This window comes from Rhea americana, unplaced genomic scaffold, assembly GCF_003343005.1.
Source record: "Rhea americana isolate MKP2758 unplaced genomic scaffold, rheAme1 scaffold_60, whole genome shotgun sequence".
NCBI classification, from domain to species: Eukaryota; Metazoa; Chordata; class Aves; order Rheiformes; family Rheidae; genus Rhea; species Rhea americana.
The window spans coordinates 1,108,833-1,129,295 of NW_028186757.1; the positions used below are offsets into that span (position 1 = coordinate 1,108,833).

Here is a 20,463-nt window from a genome sequence, read left to right on the forward strand (position 1 = left end):
TTTTGTTTTAAATCTGATAATATAGCTAATCTAAATAATCACAGTATATACACAGCATACCTAGGCAATTTTAGTCCTGGACTAAAGGGCTAGTCTAGACCCAGGAAGCCACAGGCTTCTTTAGTTAATTAGGAGTTTCTTTTGATTACATTCGTTTTGTAGCCTCAAAACCAAACCATGAAAAATCATTTGATTACAAAACATATTTCACAATTTTACAGAATTCAGTTTCATAAAAAATGTATTTCAACATTTAGGCTTATATAAATACAATCCTATATATTATAGCCATGACAGTGAAATATAGCTAACAAAAACAAAATTGAAAAAGGAGGCAAAATATTTCAGACTCAAATAATTGTTGCATGAAAACTATTCTGTAGAAGGGCTATAGCAAGGGTAGCTTCATTTCTTTCATTTTAAACAACAAAAACATTTCCTAGTTGCTTTATTTTTCCTTTGTAATTTTCATTGAAGAATGGTATAGTATATCATTTAGTTAAGAAAAATTTTAAGGAATTTTTCACTTCTAACTGACAAGGTATCCAAGAATTTTCTGTGCTGGAGACGGGCTAAAAATGAATGACGAACTAAAGATTTGGCACAGAACTGTTTTTCAGACAGCAGAACACGCTTTTTTTGGCAGCACAGAAGAGTCATTCTGTGTAGCTGCAAGAGGCATGTCTGGTAGTACTGCAGCACGTTGGATCTTATCTGACCCAGATGAAGATTAATGACTCATGAAAGGTCTTATCAGGAAAGTAATGGGTAACACACGCTAGTTTTTGGACTACTGAGATCAGCTTTTTCAGAGTCTTGGTGTGTCATAAGCAGCTTCAAGCTATATTGTTAAACATATGTTCATCCTCCTGGATTGAACTGTCCCTGGGGATGCAATTTGATACACAGAGCACAATGGATTCCCAGTAAATGAACTGCAGAATTCTGAAAGCTGGGTATTTCAGGATTGCAAATGGAAATCATTCCTTTCGTGCTGAGAACTATTCTCTGAGTGAAGGCAAAGGTACTACCAAATACAGCAGTCAGCAGAATTCCTATTTTCCAAACAGCTAATTAATTCCAGTCTTTTCCTATTGTTTTAAATATATAATAAGATCACATGAAAAGAGCTAATCTTCACTTTTCAGTGATAAAAGAAGTCTAAAGGATTCTACCATGATACGGTTTGTTTACCTAAGTAGCGTATTTCAAAACCATACATGGTAAGATTCCAGCAATACCTCTAAGAGAAATTTACTGTAAATTAGTAATGAATATAATCAGTTTAAAACTCATTTTCCTTGGCTGGAAGACCAAACTGAAACACACTTATGATCAATCATGAGAAAACTGTCTAAACTAAAAACATTTTAAAATGAGAAATACTCAAAAGGCAGCTCAGGCAAAAGGCAAATGCAAGCAACACCCCACCAGTGTTCAGCTGTTTTGCTTCCCCTAAATCAAGTATCTCTGACCTTCAGATCTTTGCTAAAAGGCTAACTGCCTCGCATCAGAGTAAAGCATAGATATAAAATACTAGTTTGACAAAAGAGTTCTTTAAAGAATTCTGTAACATAAGCTAAAAGCATAATTCTCTGAGTATTTTTCAAGTTTTGTATCTTCACTCATATAATTATTTTTCTTTCTGTTGCTGTGGTAAGTAGAATCTGATGATTTGAAGTAACTAATGTCTGTTCTACTTCCCAGCAATCATCAGCTGACAAGTAATTTCATCACAAAAATGTGTTCCAGAAAGCAGCTCTGAAATGCTGTTCTCAGGGCCTTAAAACATATTTAACACTTGACTAAATGAATACAAAAGCATTCTGTTCACTGAAACATGTAAAATGCTTAGGCATGCAAGTACTTGACTATTTTTTTCAGTTATTTAGCAAGAAAGATCACATTTTGCAGGGTAATCCTTTCCCTTTATGGCTCATGAATCCATTAGGAAGAACTAATCTTTTCTAAGACTAAACTCCAGAAAATCATTGTAATTTTAAAAATTTCATCATCGATGTGTTTATCTCCAGAATGTTACTGAGTATCACTGACTAAAGGTAAAGTATTTCTAAGGCCTGCAGCTTTAACCTCCAAAAGTAATCATTAGCCTCCTCCACTGTAGTGGAGGAAATCCTGGAAAACAGGTAATGCTTTTTTTTTAAAAAAAAAAAAAATTAATTGATTTTTATTATGATGCAATGAACAAAGTCACTTCTATACATATGTTCAAAGCCATAAGTTTCCTGCTATAAAAACAAATACAGTGGGTAGTCACAATGGTGGTTTTCTGTTAAAGCTCCCCTCAAAACCCCAAACCCTACCCTGTCAAACCTGTTTCTCGTTCTCCCTCTTGCTCCCCTATATGCCCATCATATAACCATATGCCCATCAAATAACCTTTACTCATTTGGGAATTTGTGAGTCTTGGACACAAAGAGAATGGAGAAGCATAAAAATAGAGAAGTACTGAATATGTAAAGTTCTAGTAAGACAAAGAGAAGCCAGAAATAAAAACATTAGACGGTAGCATCTCCATCCTGTCAACACTTGACTTTCAGTAACAAATTTTTATAAAATTATAAACAATTATTTTAATTTATCTGGTTCAGATGATCACTATTGTATCTACCTCTACCCAGTCAAGTAGCAATTCTAGATTATCTAATAGGCTATATACCTCTCAAGATATGGAAAGACAAGTTTTTAAACAATATACAAAACTAAGTCTGAAGATAACTCAAATAATGCTTACAAAACACTTAGAAAAAAAAAAGACAACAGCAAAGGAGATGGTTCACAAAGCAATATATTTTTAGAGAACTGAATTAATACCAGGGCTGCATTGCTACATAACACAAAAATATTAAGAAAGACTTCTATTGAGGCATGTATATACCACATAAAAATGGATGCCCTTTATAAGCCAAGATGTTTTCTGCATCCTATGGGCCCAGATAATCTTTACATCTTCATGTAAATCGAGGTATAAGCACTTAACACAGAAAATCAGTGCTTTCGGAAGACTGTTGTTTACGAAACACACAATCCTCTGGTGCGATACTAGCTATCAGTACCTTTTTCATCTGTGTGCATTAGGAACATCTGCTAGGACTCTAAGATTTTCATCTTCTCTTAGCAAACTGCAACTGATTCTATCCAGTTTGGAAGTGGCTCTTGGAATCAGTTTTGTAATCAGCTGTGAACACCAAGCATAGCTGATTTTTTGTACAGCAGATTTTGTTGTTTGGACCCTAGATGCTCAAGGTGGCCGAAATCTATCCAGTTCAGGTACCAACCAAAAGGCATACTGCGATGGCAGCATGGGCTTTAGTTCCTAAGTCAGTGTCCAGGGTTGAGAAGAAACTAAGCCAGTGTTAGGGCCAATGAGAAGTTCACACGAAAACTTACAGTAAGCAGTTACGATGTTATAAGTGCTTAAGCCAGCTAAATTGAAGTGTATGCCCAGATCAACCTATCCAGCAACATAACTGCAATGATTCATGAATCCCAATAAGCTTTAAACATTTACAATTGAAGATGTATACTAGCAATCATTTTAAAGTTACATAGTACAAAAAAGATCAGAGATTTGCTTTGAATCTAGAATTATCAACAAGCAAGGACAGTCTGAGCAGTCAGACTTAAGATGGGGTCACTGACAGGACCAGAATTCTGTAGGTACCCTGGGAGAGCAGAGCACAATTGAAAATTTAAGTGACAAGCAAAAACACAGAGGTTGATCAGATCACCTTTAATGAAGGATAATTTTAGTTTATTTAAGGGTTTTCTCTTCATTTGGAATCCTGAGTCATTGAGAATCTGGAGAGCGCTGACTTCAAGCGTTTCTTCTTTCCTCAGTAGTGAAAGCAGTAGCCAGACTCTTAGACATAATTCTTCTGTCCGTACGAGAGTTGAACTAGGTGAGGGATCCAACATGCATACTAATCTAATGAAGTTTCTGTGTTTTGAATATCATCAGCCACCAGAATGTTGATATTCTTGGTGGGGAGGGAGGGATGGAGCATTTCTATGACATCTGTCATATATTTTCAGTTTAAAATGTTATGTAGAGATATGTGGGACTTTCCAAGGAGTTACTTACTGGTGAAGGAACTATTGATCATAGCAGCCAGACAGGGAACAGTCCAAGAGAAGTGATGACCACCTTTTGAAATGTTTTTGGTCAACATACACAGTATTGTGCTTAGAAAAAAAATATATATATATATATTTAGCAATTCCCTGGCAATGTAAGAATAATTACTTCATATAGTTTTCTTCTTACATGCCATCAGACAATTTTTTAACGTAATTCAATATAGTTTGTGGCTGCCTCCAGACAGCTGAGTAATGGTCAAACTATCAACAGCTGGTAAATGACTCCATGGGATTTTTCACTCTCAGGCAGCCTTTTCTTTGAAGGATTCAATCAGTACAAAGTTGGAATGTCAAAGAAAGAAGTACAGAGCAGGTAATTTGACAAACTGTGATGTTGGCTTTAAGTACTCTGACTAGCTATTAATTCACAAAGCAGTCTGGAGAGATTTGTGATGCAAGCTGATTTCTGTCTAGACAGAAAGAGGAGTGTAAAACACATTAGAGTGGATAGAGTGTACCAAAAAAAGAAAAAAAAAGTAACAAGAAAACGCTCTTGCTTCACAATTTCTTACCTGTGTGAGTTCATGGAACATTTCTTTTTTTAAATCATTAATACTGACTTAACAACGGATAACCAACGTTTCTGAGTACTGTAAAGCATTTACTGGCAGCTGGACTTTGACAAACAGCAGTTAAAGCCCCACTACAACTTGTTACAACTTAGCAAAATTCCATATAAGATGTACACTTGGGAATAATTTTAGAAATTATGCCCATCTCTCAAAATTCTGAATACTTGTTTGGTTAGTTTTCTTACTGGATCCTTGTACACATTCTCATCATCTGCACTGGGTAGCAGTTGCTTGTTTGCTTATGAGCAATTTCCTCTGCAGATATTGTTTTGTCTGGCTTCTTTGAGTCTGCATTGCACTATAAACCAGTGCTGCATCTACTGCCTTTCTGGAATCCACCCATCCTCTTATTCTCAAAACCCTAAGATCCTTTATGCCATTCTAAGCAATAGTGTTACTTATTTCTGTTATTCCTGGTATTACTATCAATAACCAAAATACGGCTTGTAATTTATGTCAAAAGGAAACATTTCCAATTTGCCCAAACCTTACTAATTTACATACCCTTTGTATACACAGGGTCAATTCCTGCACAGATAAGCCAATGGGAGTTCTGTCATCCATTTCAATGAAGAATAAGACATACAGCACATTGTTTAAGGGGAGGTAATAGAAACTATCATAATAGAAAAAAAAAAGGATTTACCAGTGGTACACATACAAATCTTACAGGGGTAGTACTTAGCTTAGTGAATTCAAGGAGAACAGAACACTAAACTGAAACTTTTTCATTTGTTTAGATAGCAGGAAGGGGCTTATTAAATTATTACAGTATAATTACAACCATGAAAAAAGGCAGAAGCAGAAAGAAAAAAAACGTAGCTAGAAAAAGAACACCATTTGCTTACTGAAATCTAGGAATTCTACCTTGTGAACAGACTATAAAAACTCAGAGTGCCTTTTATATTTTTTCCTTTTCTTTTTTTCTTTTCCTTTCTCTTTTTTTTTTAAAGAAAAAAGAAAGAATTGGCCTTTGCTCACATCTGTCAAGTCAAACTGGAAAAACCAGCATTTAGTGGTTGGGTGTTACGAAACTATTACGAGCACAATCTGGGTGACGGAATTTTGTGGGATTTTTTTTCTCTCATTAGCTTGCAAAATGCTCGTGTATTCTGCAAATTAAGTCTGCTTCAAAGTTAAGGCTGCAGGGCTCTCTTTGCTGGTCTGAATGGAATTTACTGTTTAACTAATAAAGGAATTGATGTAAAGCACAGTGTAAAAGTATGGAGACTGTGATAAAGAAACACTGTCTTCATGGGAGTTTCATATTACCAATGCTCAGCAGAAACATTATTCTATTTATGGCTTCAATGTAAACACAAAAAGCTAGTGAATCAAGAGATTATTTTTTCATACGATTCTTACCAGGTTCCGTTGCAGATCGTGGCTCTGCATATCACATCATGAGGAGAGGAAACAAACAAGAAAAAAAGGTATTAAGAGACTGCATTAGTAAGCAACTGTATATTAAATGAACATAAAATACTGTAGACAAGTACAGAATCTGTGCAGATACATTAAAAGATAAGGAAGACTGAAATTGCCTCTTGGTAGCAGTAGTTCTATCATTACTCTTAACCATTACAATCACTGAAATGTGAGGAAGGGAGGAGTCTACCAAAACTCCTGACAGACTAACTTTATGATTTCCCCCCACGTCCCCCCATATCAAAAGGTAGCTCTTTGGATTACTATCTTACTTTTTTGTAGAATTCGGAAGTCTGGAGAATCTTGAATTTCATTGCCCTGTCGAAACCACTTGACATGAATGGGAGGGGCTCCTCTGACCCTGCATTCCAACACCACAACTTGTCCCTCAGATGCTGTGGAGTTTTGTAGCTCCTGAAACACAATCACCACATTTAAAATGAACCACTCTTACATTCCTAAAAATACTCTATTCTTCCCTTGGTTTTATTGTGTCACTGTATTTTTGCAATAGGCATTTTCTGTGAGCATTATTTTCACTCTGATTATATTAAATGTATCAGCTATATAACTAAGACCAAATAACTATACTATTTTCAAATACATTTTTAATATGGCTACAGATCAAAAAGCTGTAGAAAGACTTAATTCCTTAGAACACGACAAGCAGATAGTTATGGTCTGATCTTTGAGCTTCCGTTCATCTTCCACAAGATGAAATTAAAATTCTGAGTGTACAGCTGACTATGTATTGCCTGGTCATGACAGAGCGGCTGTGCAGCTTTCAGGTCATCCTCTAGAATGCAGAGTTGCTTTTCCTCTCAGTGATTTATAACCACCCAGGCAAAACTAAACACTGGAAATGCAATTAGGATATACTAGTTTGTGTATGGATAACTTCTGAGACAGAATTACGGCTGTAATAGATTCTTATGTACATCTGAAGGAAAATTTAGATCTTTGATGAAGAACTACAATCACAGAGGGGGAAGCAGAACACTTAATTAACAGAGTAGATAGGAGATAGCTACTATTTTTGCCTTTGATATCCATCTGAAGATTATAAAGCAAAGAGTTTTTTTTTTTTTTTTTTTTTACTGTACTAGCTGTCTCATTCCCATTTATTACTAGAATTTTGGGCCTTGATCCGGCAAAGCACTTAAAGTTAGGCCTAAGCTCAGGATCATCCCTACTTACTATCCACAGACCTGGATTTAATCAAATATATAAGAATTTTTTTATACAGAAACCTAAAAATTTTTCACTTGATCCCTGCATTTTGCACAGAAAGAGATTTGTCTGAGGAAGCTGGATAAATACATTCTTTCTTGTTGCTCATATCTGGTTTATTTCTTCTACAATTAAAGTTGTTTCGGTTTGCTATGTCCCAACTGGCTTAATCCAGTTGATATTAAATTTCAGAAACAAGGGGTATGAGGACTGGGAGGTAAGAGTGGGGTTTTGAATTCTTTGCCAGTTTTTGAACGAGGGCTGGATTCCTCTTATTCTCTACTCCTACTACAAATTGCCTGCCTGCCTACCTTGTAGCAACCACTCCCTCTAATCCCCTGCATCTCTGCTGTTCACACTGCTGCTGCATCAGTGCAGGATTATGAGGGATTGAATCAGATCTTTCATGCCATGAGTACAGCATGGGTTGGAGTCATGCTGGAAAGCACTGGAAAGCTTACTATCTTCTTGGCCAAAACTGCTTGTTGCTCCACATCAGCTTTTAGTCAAATTGTTTTTCTGAAATAATAATCAGAAGTACTTTATTTTCGTCTTTTTAGTGCAACAAATAGTGATCAAGTAATAGTTCCTGCTATGAAAAATATTTGTGTGCACAACGCAAATCATAATTTTGCTGAAAGCTGTATCTCAGAGAACAGGGAGATAGGCTGTCTTTCTTCTTGCTGTTACACTGGTCCACCTAATTCTCAAATGTTAAGGTTAATTTGGGGTGAATGTGAGGCTAAAGATTGACTTAAAAATAATTTAATAATTACTGAATGAAGATTTCCTTTCTAGTAATTCCACGCCTCACATTTTACAAGATATCCCCATAAAGAATATCTGGATTGCATTTTTAACTAACATATCTGGATGGATTTGTTCTAAAACCAATTAAAAAATCCTACCTCCATTATTTGGTCTGCTAGTATATTAATTCATGAAAATAAGGCTTTATCATGATTATGATGCATGATTGTGCTACTTTGTTTTATTTTACAAAGATTTCTCAATGCGTGACAGTAAGGGGCATAAAATAACACATACTGAATACTCATGCAAGTTCTCTAATGATCTGAATAGGGTAGAAGATATGAGGGATTTCACTGTTGCAGTGGAAACACATTTTCTTAGCAGACATTTATTCTCAGATGGAAAAGCACCCTCATAATGAAATTTTAAAAGGTTTAATATGATCAAAGAATCCTGCATTATAATATATCATTTTGATATTTCCTTCTGGACTGCAGAAGTATGACACAAAAATCATGATGAATGAAACAGACCTTTGTAAATATAGGTGCAGAATAGATAGGCTTGGATCCATCTAGACGGTGGAGATGTGAAGTAGGGCTTTGGACCTGGAAAGCAATGCAGTAATGCTATGAAATGGTAAGTATATTGGTTGGAATAACAGTATGATTTGCTTATATGATATAAATTCTCAAATGTACAGCCTTATTATGGTGTTCTCATTATAGCATACTTGTTGAGTGACATCACTGTTTCACATTTGTCATATTTCTGAACCCGAAATGCAGGTTTTAAAGGCTTCTATACTTCCCAGGAGAAGTTTGTGCTCAACTGTCATTGCCTTGAAGTATTTTGTGTGTTTGATTCCTGTGAATATCACCCAGGTAAGTCCTTTGCACTGAAGCACTTTTGCATCTACTGGTATTACATCTCTTTGACCGATGTAATAATAAATAAATCAGGGTACCTAAAAGTTTATCAAGGTTAACCAAAGGAAGGGAAAAGAAGTTACCATTTACAGTCTAACAGAGATTTTTATTTTATTTATATTGTATGAATGATACACAAACTCTGTGCAAATCATCCACAGTCTATAAAACTTGCTATAACCTTAAGAACATTGCTTTTCTACATCTAACTTCAAGTCAATAAATTTAACTTTCTCTAAAAGGCCCAGAGAGATGACAGCAATATTATTCAAATAACAAGAGATTAAAAATTTATTGCTAAAAACATGTCATTAACACTGCAGGCATTCTTATTACATGGTTTTGGAATTGTAATGAGCCACTATAAAGTAATAGCCTAGTTATTCTCAGCATCACCTGAACTGTTAGCTGCTCACATGCTGCAGTGATAAATACTGTGTAAGAATCCATATGCCTATTTACTTTCATGCTCCATTCAACTATTCATTTTTTTCTTACTGTCATTCTTAAGGTAATAAGTAAGTTTAAAGTTCAGTAATATACTTCCACAAAATAACAGGCTAAAAAAACCACCCTAATTTTGAAATCAAATTTAAAATACTCTTACTAATTGAAAACATGGTATCTGAATACCTGCTGACTGGGCACTGAGATAGGCTGAATAACAGCAGTGGTGACTCCTGACTTCGGTGTAGAGGAGCCTATTGTTAAGGAAACAGAAGTGGTTTTCTTTTGGGCCCTGGAAAAAAAAGAAACAAACACTTTAAAAGATCTGAAGTAAGAATGCGTTAGTTTGTTACCAATATAAACCACCTTGTATCTTCTGCTTTTTCAATAACTTCATTTAAATTGATGCTGATCATGATCTCGTATTTGCATAATCATCTCATAGCTTCATTCTGGATAAAAGGCAAATACTATCAGGTAAAAATATCAGCACTGGAGGAAGCCTGAATAGAACACATTGGCTAATTTACATTTTACTATCATAACAAAAAGTACTGTTTTAAGATACAAACTGAAATGTATCTTGTTTCTTTAATTGTAGGTGTCAGCCTGATTTTTTTTGTAGGAATAGGTTTGGGTAGTTATAAATGAAGATTAGATTTGGTAAAAGTTACTCCTAAATATGAAAAACAATATCAACAACAATGTCGTCAGAGTAGGGCCAGATCTCTTAAACAGAATAAGCACGCTAATAAAATTCAGTCACAATACAACACATTTATATCACATTAAAGATAGAAAAAAGCCAAGGACAAGATATACACGTACACATCTTGCCCAGATGCTTATTCAGATCTAAAACAAAGATTTTCTGGGATCCCTTATTAAAAACATTTGCATAGTACGCCTACATAGAACTGGTTCTACTTTGCACACTTACTGCGGCATAGCTCCAAATTTTGATTTGAAAATTAAACTTTCACTCTCTGAATCTGTAGAACTGGCACCTGGAAAAGAAAGTATGTTCATTACTCTCATGTCCTTTTATTGATTTCTGTTATGTTTACATTCGAAAGAAAAAGCCTTTGCTGATTTCACATTTCACTTCAGCTGACTTGCAATAGGCTCCACTGGTAAAAGCACTGCAATACAGAGGAGAGAATTCTCTGTAATAAACTACTGTAGCTTTTCTTACCTGATAAAACTTTGTAACTATGAACTTTGGACAGTTACAGGAACATAACCATGCCCATTTAATTGCAAACTGTTGTCCCTAGCTGTTCTTAGCTGGCCTCTCCCACACTGAAGCAAATACCATTGTACAGGAATCTGTAATTTTATTGACGTAAATGTTAAAGATTTTTAAAATCTATTCTAGTATAGGAGCAGTCAACGAACTAACTGAAGAGAGTTGGTGGTATTAAAAAAGAAAGGTAAGAAATTTGTAAGTGCTAAGATAAGGACATACATACGAGAGCTTTACCAGAGGCTGTTTAAAGTGGGAATCATTAAGTATTTATACTACGTAATACAATTCACTTTCTGAACTGTCATACAGTGATATTAATTTAAGATGACCTATGTATCAGTGAAGCTTATTAATGTCTTATGCTTGGGCATAAATGAAATGCCTAATGCACTGTTGTGTCAGTGTGATTTTGAAGCTGTTATTTTTTTTCCCCTTTCAATAGGACTGTGAACTAATAAAGTTATCATAAACCTGCACAAAAAGATAACTACCTTTATCCTCCTTTCAGCCTAAGCAAACATGCGGCATATTCACAGATAACTAATCTTTGCCCTTAGTTAAGAGTAACTCAGTATAAGAAGACATCTGCAGACTAAACTTGTTACCCACTATCTCCACAGTTCAGACTATTTATATTGAATTATACATAATATTTACATACTGGAGTTTCCTGGTAGTGGAAGTTTTGATATAATGTGTGTTTGGAAATATCCTGAACTCACTTAAAGGAAAAAAAAAAAGAAAGTATTTATTCCCATTGTTTTAATTTTTCCAAACAGCAGCTACTACTTCACACAAAATTAGTTCTAGACATTTACACAGTATATATCAATCCTCTATGGATTTGTGCATGAATATATAAAACTGTATTTGTGTACTTGTAATCAAATGATAAGCAATATGCACAGTATTATGCAGACTGACTTCTGATTAAATAAAGCTTGCACTTGGCACCCATGTGCCTTATTTATTTACAAACCTTAAAACTCAAAAGCTCTAAAAACTCAAGCAACAAGAAGCACAAAAAAGGTAAGAAGAGAGAAGCAACATTAAGTGAGCAAAGTGGGTCTACATGAAAGCATTTCTTATGAGCAAAATACTGTATGACTGGGATTGACGCCCAGAAGGAAGTGTGAGACATCAATGTCATCAAGACTATTAATGTACAAAATAGCGTTTCTATGGCAATCTGGTTTCCTTAAAGACCGGAGGGGAGAATACTAATAACAATTTTTACAGTTGTCTCAAGTTACATGCCATAAAACTTCAAGACACCATTTCCATACAGTAAGACTTAGCCAGATCTCTGAAAATGCATTTTTTTTTAAAGAGACACACTCCCTCTTCCTAGCTATTTCTTTTTAGTGTTGTTTCTGTTACCATAAATTCACATAGTGTATAATTATATATCTGTATTATATTCAAGTATTTCTGAAATCATTCTTCCTCTATAAAGAAAAATCTTACTAGAAGTTAAAATAATCTTTGGGATTTTGCTAATACATCTCAATGCAAGGTAATACAGTTCCACGAATAAAAAGCATAATGGAAGAATCCCTACAAATAATGCATATCTCTCATGACTTTGCTAACATACAAAGGAAAGTTTATTGCTTCATTAATCATAAACTATTTAATCCTTCTGGTATAGTATTATTCAAACTAATTTGTTCCAACTATTTATTAAATTTATTTATGTTTTCAATTATTAAATGAATGTTAATGAGTTATGAATACAAAACTAGTAAAGGAATAAGTGTTGCCAAAAAAATACATGAATTAAAAAAAAAATCAGAATTCAGTTAATATAATCATGCCTAAAATAGTCATCCACTAAAAAATTCCTTTAATTATTTTACTCATTATCAAATCATTAACTTTCCTTAGAGAAAATAATACCTGAATTATAACTAATATTAAATTAAAGAAAGATTTAGACAATTATTAGCATTTGATTCTGGGTAAAACCAATATGATCAACTCTGACTTAAAATTAGTATAGCAAACAAGAAGAATTATAGTACACTTACTGCTAACTAAAGAGGACTCACCTGGGGCGTCTACATTTAGACTGCACTAGGAGGAAGTTCAGAACTAAGAGAGCTATTGTGCTATATTGAAGATTGCTACTGGCACCACCAGTTAACTCTGATTTACAAAGACTAGCTAACCATATTAGAAAAGCTCTGCTCATTCCTCATTATCCATTTTTGACTCTACTGTTACCCCAGATAAGTAGCATTCTGACCATTAAGTTTTGGAATATTAGTTGAAATACCTGAATCAATATGATGCAGTGTTCAAAATGTATTGTATTAAAGGGAAGCAGAGAAATACCACCAAATGCCACCAAATCAAATGTAATCCTAGCATAAAAAAATCTGCTTGGTTATCTTTTTCTGTACGTGTGCAGAATCTTTTTATTTCACCTTCTCTCTTACCTTCAATGAATATTTCAGCAGATGTACTATCTGAACCAATGGAATTGGAAGCCAGACAAGTATAGCGCCCAGTATCGTCTTCAAAGGCTTCTGCTATAATTAGTGAATGAAGTCCTCCACTTCCAGAATGGATCTGAATGTCAGGGGAATTCTGGAGTTCTTTTCCTTCACAGAACCATCTGTAGCCCACACACATTTAAAAAGACAGAAAAAAAAATCATAATGGGTTGACTCAGGCCCATCACACTGAAGAGGACATTACAGTTTGCTGCAAAAATCTAAATTGCTATTGAATCAGCACATGGTGCTCTTACGTGCATTATGGAATTTGTAAACAAATAACTTGCTTGAATAAACTTTATTAAAAAAGGTAGCAAGAAATTTATGTATATTAAATAAATTGTACCCACTGAGATTTTAAATCTAATTATTCCCTGTCCTTTTTGGTGCAATTAATGCTTTTGCTTTCTACAGGCTTATGTGCTAGCTTGCTTTGACTACAATCCATATTTCAGTTTAATTTGCTGCTTCCTTCCTCCTAGCACTCTTAAATTCTCCCCTCAGAATGACTGATTCTTGAGGTACCAGCTCCCACTTTTTTTCTATTTGATTCTCTCCTGTCAACTAGTCCTATTCTCATAGGCTACTCTGTGATTTATCCTTATCTCTAGCAGCCTAGCAAATACAGAAGTAGATATTTCATTTTTTCTTATATTTTTATTTTCCCCATGACCACTATGCATTTCTGTGAGGCTGGCAGCTCAGTGAGCCACAAACGGAAAACAATTAGGGAAAAACCTTCCCTCTATCCTCAAACTTTCACTGTCTCCTGAAAAGAAATTCTGCCAGATCTGTCAGAGCTTGCTATTCCCACACCAATCTCCCAAACTCACTTTGGTCTCCATTACTCTCCTTTGCCATCCCCTCACACCACGATTCTCAGCTGTGCCCTTCTGCTAAACACAGATCTCTCTCTGCACTCCTTTCCTTCCAAACCTACTCTGCCAGCACCACAAAATACAAACCTTGCTGTAGTGGGCATAAAGACAAAACGATTAATTTTCAACAGCAGGCTTCATAAATGCTCGTTCATTCTCCTTCACTTACAGACGCTTTACACTTTTAGTTTCCCAGTGTAGTAAGGAATTTTATAAAAATAAATAATATCACTGAGAATTTTTCTCAAATTAGAAAGCACTAAAAATATTTTTAAAGACTTGAAATCTGCCACCAGAAACATTTGATAATATTATTATTTAGTCTGTACATGCTTCCAAGAGAATTTTTGCCATTACAGCCGTTTTGCTCTTCTCCCTGACCCCAGACAACAAAATAATCCCAAGGAGTTGCTCTCCCCCTGCTCTCCAGGAAGACCATGGAACACTACAGGATGCCATATATCATACAATACCATCAGTGAGAAGTCTCAACAGACGAACTGCCTCAGTTCTCTTGCCTTTCTTTTAAATCAAGGACATATAATTAGCAGAAATAAAAAATGTTACGTGTTTTTTTTCTAAAAATACCAGATTGTAGAACTTGAAATTTCATGTATAATTCAGAATGCAGAGCAAGAAATCCCAGAGATTTACACGAGACAGCTTTCCTGAATACCAGTCTGAACCATGGGCGAGTCGTCTGTGCTTCTGAAGAACACAAACTGTATTCCTGAAGGCTACAAAACGTTGACAGTGGCATCAAAACCATATACAATTTTCTTTCGTAATTGATACACTAACGAGCTCCTTTTCTGCCTTCCATTGTGCCCAGAAAGTGCACACAGAAAGTATCATTTTTGCAAGGAACTAATAAACTTCCCTTTGTTTACTCACCAGACCCCTTTGGCCTACTTTTACTACTATTGGGCTCAGAGACAGATTTATTCTGTCAGCTCAGCTGCCAAAATTAACATTTCTGTTCCTCCTCTTCCTCTTCCTTCTTCTCCTTGTCACAACTACTCCTGTCTCCTAATGCGAGGACCTCTCCTACATCAGCCCCGACCTCTGTGCAGCATTTCCTAAGTTGTATTTTAAACAATATCCATGAGAAGTTAATTTAATTTCTAGACAATCACATACAAAAGCCCCTAATATGAGGGATGGAATCCTACTTAACCACTAGTCCTATTCTTCTTTCCTTCCCAGAAACTTCCTGCAAGGGAAAAACCTCTCCTCCAAGCTTAATTGTTCTGTGAGATAGATCCCATCTTAGTTTCACGCACGTTGTACAGATTTCTACTGTCTCCCAAATTTCCTGTTCACAAACTATTTAAGAAATTATGACAAGCATATAATTATAAAATAGAAAGTTCCTTAATATGTTTCTGTCAGGTGATGTTTAAGAATGAAGCTGCTTTTTTGGAGGGCAAGTTCTGTACTGTTGCTTGATTCATGGACGCACACAACTCGCCCCAAGTGACATCAGGGGGAGCTTTTCCGCAACTCTTGCTGGACTTGAGAATCACTACACATTTGGTAAATCAGTGATTCACCACTGAAAACAAGCCCTGACCTGCTACATCAGACACTGTCTGCCAGGGAGAAAAAACACATTAGTAAGCAATTCAATACAAAATTATCTAACCATCATTAATGTGATATTTGATGAACAGGAAACTGGCTTGATGTTTGACTGCATTGCTTACTGTGGAGAGTTGAGTTCACCCTCCACACTAGGCAACAGCAGGGTTTCTTGAAATGAAGACTAGTGGAGTAGACATAGCTATACTCTCTTTTGCTTTCTAATTGCCTTTTTTTTTCTTGTTCAGCTACTTGTTGACAGAAAGCAAGGAGCAATTTATGTGAATTTCTTTTGGAGATTAAAAAAAAATTAAAGTGAATAAAAAAATGCTCAACAGAAATACTTTTCTTGCAATTAATTTGCTAGCTTTCCAGCTCAGTTCACCAGAGTTCATGAATAAAAAAAGTGTCTGTCAGCTAATAAAACTAAATGAAATACCTGCTGCCTGAAGAAAGACCAAATTTCAGTTTTCCATCTTTTATGTAGTTTGGGCTAGTATAAGAAACAAAATGATAATCAATAGACCATGGTATCTACAGGCTTCATTAGCCCTACTGCCGTTACACATGGAATACTCATGGGAAGAGGAATTTCTACTAAGGACTGAAAAAGATTCAAAGGCAAATCTTTGAAGAATTCTCTCTTTCGGGTGAGAGACCAACAAAGTAAGCAACAAATCACTGTCAAAGGGAGATGGGCCCACACAAACCTGAAGGAGTCATGGCTAGACAGAGAAAAACAGCTACAAAGAAAATCTTACAGGAAAATACCAAGTTTACGCCAACCTAGGACAGCATTAATGCACGTGCAGTCTATTTCAGCCTACTGATCCTCTGGGGATAAGAGGATTACTATCCAGGTATGAGAAGGTAATAATAGTGTTGCTTCTGGGAGCCAAAAAAAACCCCAAATCAAAACAAAACCAACAGACTCTGAGAGTAAAACAAAAGAACAAACCCATAGCAGATGTACTACGAAAAAGAGAATTCCCATACAGAAATCACTGGCATATAAAAACAAAAACAAAACAAAACAAAACAAAACAAAGTCTGCTTCATAGTTTTTGGATATTAAATGGCAAAAAGTAACCCACTCCTTTGCCGTAAGTTCTTGATGTTATAGAAAGTGTATAGATAGAAACAAAACAGAGAGAGACCAATGAAAGACCTTCCATATATGTGCATTTATCTGTTCACAGAATGAGAAACCAAGAATTCTAGCTTGCCTCCACGGCCTGCAGGCCATGCTAGCGTTCATGCAAATTCATAGAGAAGTGTCCCCTTGAATGAGCACAGAAAAAGTTGTAATGATGGCAGAAGGTTTACAAAAAGATCAAGTAGAAGGAATATAGATTTTATGTAACTAGAATGCATTTTACTAGTTTTCAAGTATCTTACCAACTTTCACATTACACTGAATTTCTCTGCTCTTTGCTTCTTTCTTCTCCATTCTCTGTCTGCATTTTTCTTCCTGCTTCCTTTCCACCCTGCTACTCCTGGATTCTCCCTGGCTGCAACAATGCTTAGTTTTCACCTACACTGTATCTTTCATTTAGTGTAAGTTAAAACAATAGCAATTAAGTATTTAATGCAGACACTGAAACACAGTCACTGGACTAGAAAGTCAATACTCCAAGGAAGCAAATAAGAGGTATGTTGGCACCAGGCGAGAACAATGGTTAAGATACTTGCTTTACATGCTCCAAAACCTAATTTGTTTTTCCTCTTGATACACTATTATATTACCGCTAAACTTGATGAGTCAGGTGAGAAGCAGTTTGCATATACTGACATTAAGTAGCATTCATACAATCTGCCTTTCTTCCTCACTCTTCTTTTCTTTATATCCTGACAATCCTCTGTGTATAGAAATACATAGAAGCGCGTGTCTGGGATTTTAATGACTGTGAGCAAAATATAAACAGAGTTGAACAGTACACTGACTGAGTGAACACCAGGGCCTTAAGAAAAACAGTTCAAAGTTCTCTCTAATGCATAATCCTGCTGGAACCTGTGTTTTCTGAAAGTCACTGAGGAATAGAGAGGCTTTCCTTTCTGCACACTCTTAAAAGTTAATTTAAAATGGCAGTTGAAGTGAAACTTTAAGACGTAGCCTAAGGGAAGTATTATAATAGGGAACTCAGACCACTACAAATAGCGGAGAGAGATAAGTTGTAAATTAAAAAGTAATTTTATCTTTAGTGGTGTTAAGTATGTCCAGCAAGAAAAGTTAAAAATGAAATACTCTAACATTCCTGTACTGGTAGAGTCAGTATTTCCATCATAATACTGTAAAACTTCCATTTTGTAATTTCCCCATACAAGTTAAACAGTCCAGCATTTCCTGACTGTAAAATGTTACTATTTAAGGAACGTTTTTAGTTTGATTTTAAAAAGAAATAATCTTCACTACATAAAAATTGGACTATGCTGCAGTAAATAAACCAGTTTATTTCAGATGCTTATGCTACTTGTGCATAGCTCAATTTTTGCATAATTCACAATGTAATATTTTTGTTTTATACATAATTTTCTTATTTGTATAGGTAATTCACAAAAGTGTTACCAAGAGTAATGCACATACATTAAATGTTATATTTTGAAAACTTAACAAAATCAAGATCTGAATATAGATGCTGAAAATCTGGCGCTTCCTTTGAATCTCCAGTTCAGTAGGTTCTAAAACGGTTTAACACGCTGAAAACCATAGAAGCCATTTAATAAGAAGTGCACTGTATTACAAATGGGTCTATTGCTTATACAGATTGTAACTGACTCTTCAGTGGTTGCTCTCACTGATTTCAGTAAGGGCTTCACATACAGCTAAGTAAATTGCAGGATTATGTACTCAGGGATCAATACTGTCTTCCCAGGAGAGTACAAAAGCGCCAGAGGAATAGCAAAATGGCTGCATTTCCACGACATAGCTCAAGATCTTAGCCTGCCATTCCGGTCTCTCTAAAGTCACCCTGTGCATCACCCTTTTTCCAAGGATTCAAGGAGGAGAGGTGAAAGAAGCTACAGATGTGACCAGTTGAGCCCTGGGCTCCAAAGTTCCCACGAGAAGGAGGCAGTGGCATCTACTGCTGTTAGCGGGCTGTAGTAGCTCCACAGATCATCTCTAGCTTACTCCTGTCTAGAGGAAAATTCCTTCCCTCCATTCTTGTGTAGGTTTTCCAGGTCTCTTTCTGTTAGCTTTTCTTGCGGGACAACGCTCTGCTTAACTTACTCATTTTGACTGCAGCTGTCTAGTCCATTGATGTTGATACCACCTGAGATATTTAGTGAAGAGATCCTATGCCCGGAGAAATCAACTGTGAAGGTAGCTTGAGTTTCTGACAGCTCCAAACAAGATATTCAGAGTTACAGCAGAGATCCTGCCTGTAGTTCGTGTTGTTCTCTCCGGGTACAGCAATGGTCCTTATTACCCATGTACAGCTAAGGACAAAAGTCAAAGTAGGGCACCTTCTTGCAGGATTTAGTCAAAAGAATTCTTTGCTCTACTCAATTACAGCTCTGTATTTCAGTAATGAAGGAAGCCACTCTGATCAGCAACTCTGATGGTTGTGCCTGACAATAATTTTTTCACATTCTCTTTACATGCTGAAACTGGAACAAGTTCCAGTTAGAACCAAATCAGCATTGCTTGACAACAAAATATCTTCAACTTCAAATTCACAGCTGTTAAAAGCCAAGGTTGAATTGATTAAATTATTTTCCTCAAAATGAGCCCCCAAAATTTTAATCATCAAAGCATGCAAATTTCAGGAAAAAAAATAAAGAGTGAGAGAAATTGGGCTGGAAATACCAGCAAGCAACAACGACCCCACAGTTATTAAAAAAAAAAAAAATCTCAAATTACAGCACTTATTTATATTTGGAAGAAGGTGGTTTGTTTCAGGAATAATTCACAAAACCATCTGTAACCTACCAGGGTTTCAGAGTTTAAAAAAAAAGAACAAAGCAAAACAAAGTAAAAAAAAGTAAAGAGCAAGACAATAGATACAGAAAAAGAATGTTCATGCAATTGTTTTAGACACATACACCTGGATTTCAGAATGGCTTATGTCAGAAACTGTAGGTGGTATGAGCCATAAATGAGAGGAAGAACAAACTAAAGTACAAGCTCACATTAGAAAAGCCAGGAGCTTAAAACAGAAAAGATGAGCAACTTCACATTGTTCTATAATGTTCTAAGCACCTTCCTAATTTTGTCTTTTTAGATTTCATATTTCTCTGGAAGCTCTGTTTCTTTGGGAAGTATCTTACATGTTTTGAATCTTATTGCAAAACAGGCAGTAGCATGCCTCTGATGCTAATAAACACGCAAGCCACTTCCATGTATCAAAGAACAAAGACTAAGTGATTTATAGATGTGGAAAATGGAAAACTGCACTCACAGAAGGGGCAGAACTACAGAGTCAGCAATTTCCAAGCTAAAATTATTTTAAGTGGTTATATGCATATCTATCTCGCTCTATATATGATTTCTAATGTAACTGAGGTTTAAATAATTACTATATATAACCCTTCATTTTCCACACTTTTATACTCTCAGATGGTTATCACAGAATTGAGAAACACTCTACGCAGAATTCAGCACAGAGCACAAGAAAAAGCCCAGCACCTGAAACACACAGTTCTTGAAGTTAACTAGTTACCGCATAGGAACCCCTATAGTTTTATGGTATGAACTTCCAGACATAGAGTAGTAATTTCTTTCTTTCTGACAGG

The 20,463-nt window shown here is 35.6% G+C and overlaps 1 protein-coding gene across 5 annotated transcripts in view; it reads right to left on the reverse strand.

The window, feature by feature from the left end:
- Positions 1–20,463, reverse strand: part of PALLD (palladin, cytoskeletal associated protein) — a 211,623-nt gene that overhangs the window by 126,165 nt on the left and 64,995 nt on the right. For all 5 annotated transcript variants that reach the window (XM_085319862.1, XM_085319861.1, XM_085319863.1 and 2 more), the window contains 6 exons: positions 13,211–13,389; positions 10,461–10,527; positions 9,707–9,812; positions 8,678–8,752; positions 6,434–6,575; positions 6,099–6,122 (listed from right to left, as the gene is read on the reverse strand). In XM_085319862.1, the coding sequence (XP_085175988.1) occupies positions 6,099–6,122; positions 6,434–6,575; positions 8,678–8,752; positions 9,707–9,812; positions 10,461–10,527; positions 13,211–13,389 (593 nt within the window). The remainder of the gene's footprint in view (positions 1–6,098; positions 6,123–6,433; positions 6,576–8,677; positions 8,753–9,706; positions 9,813–10,460; positions 10,528–13,210; positions 13,390–20,463) is intronic.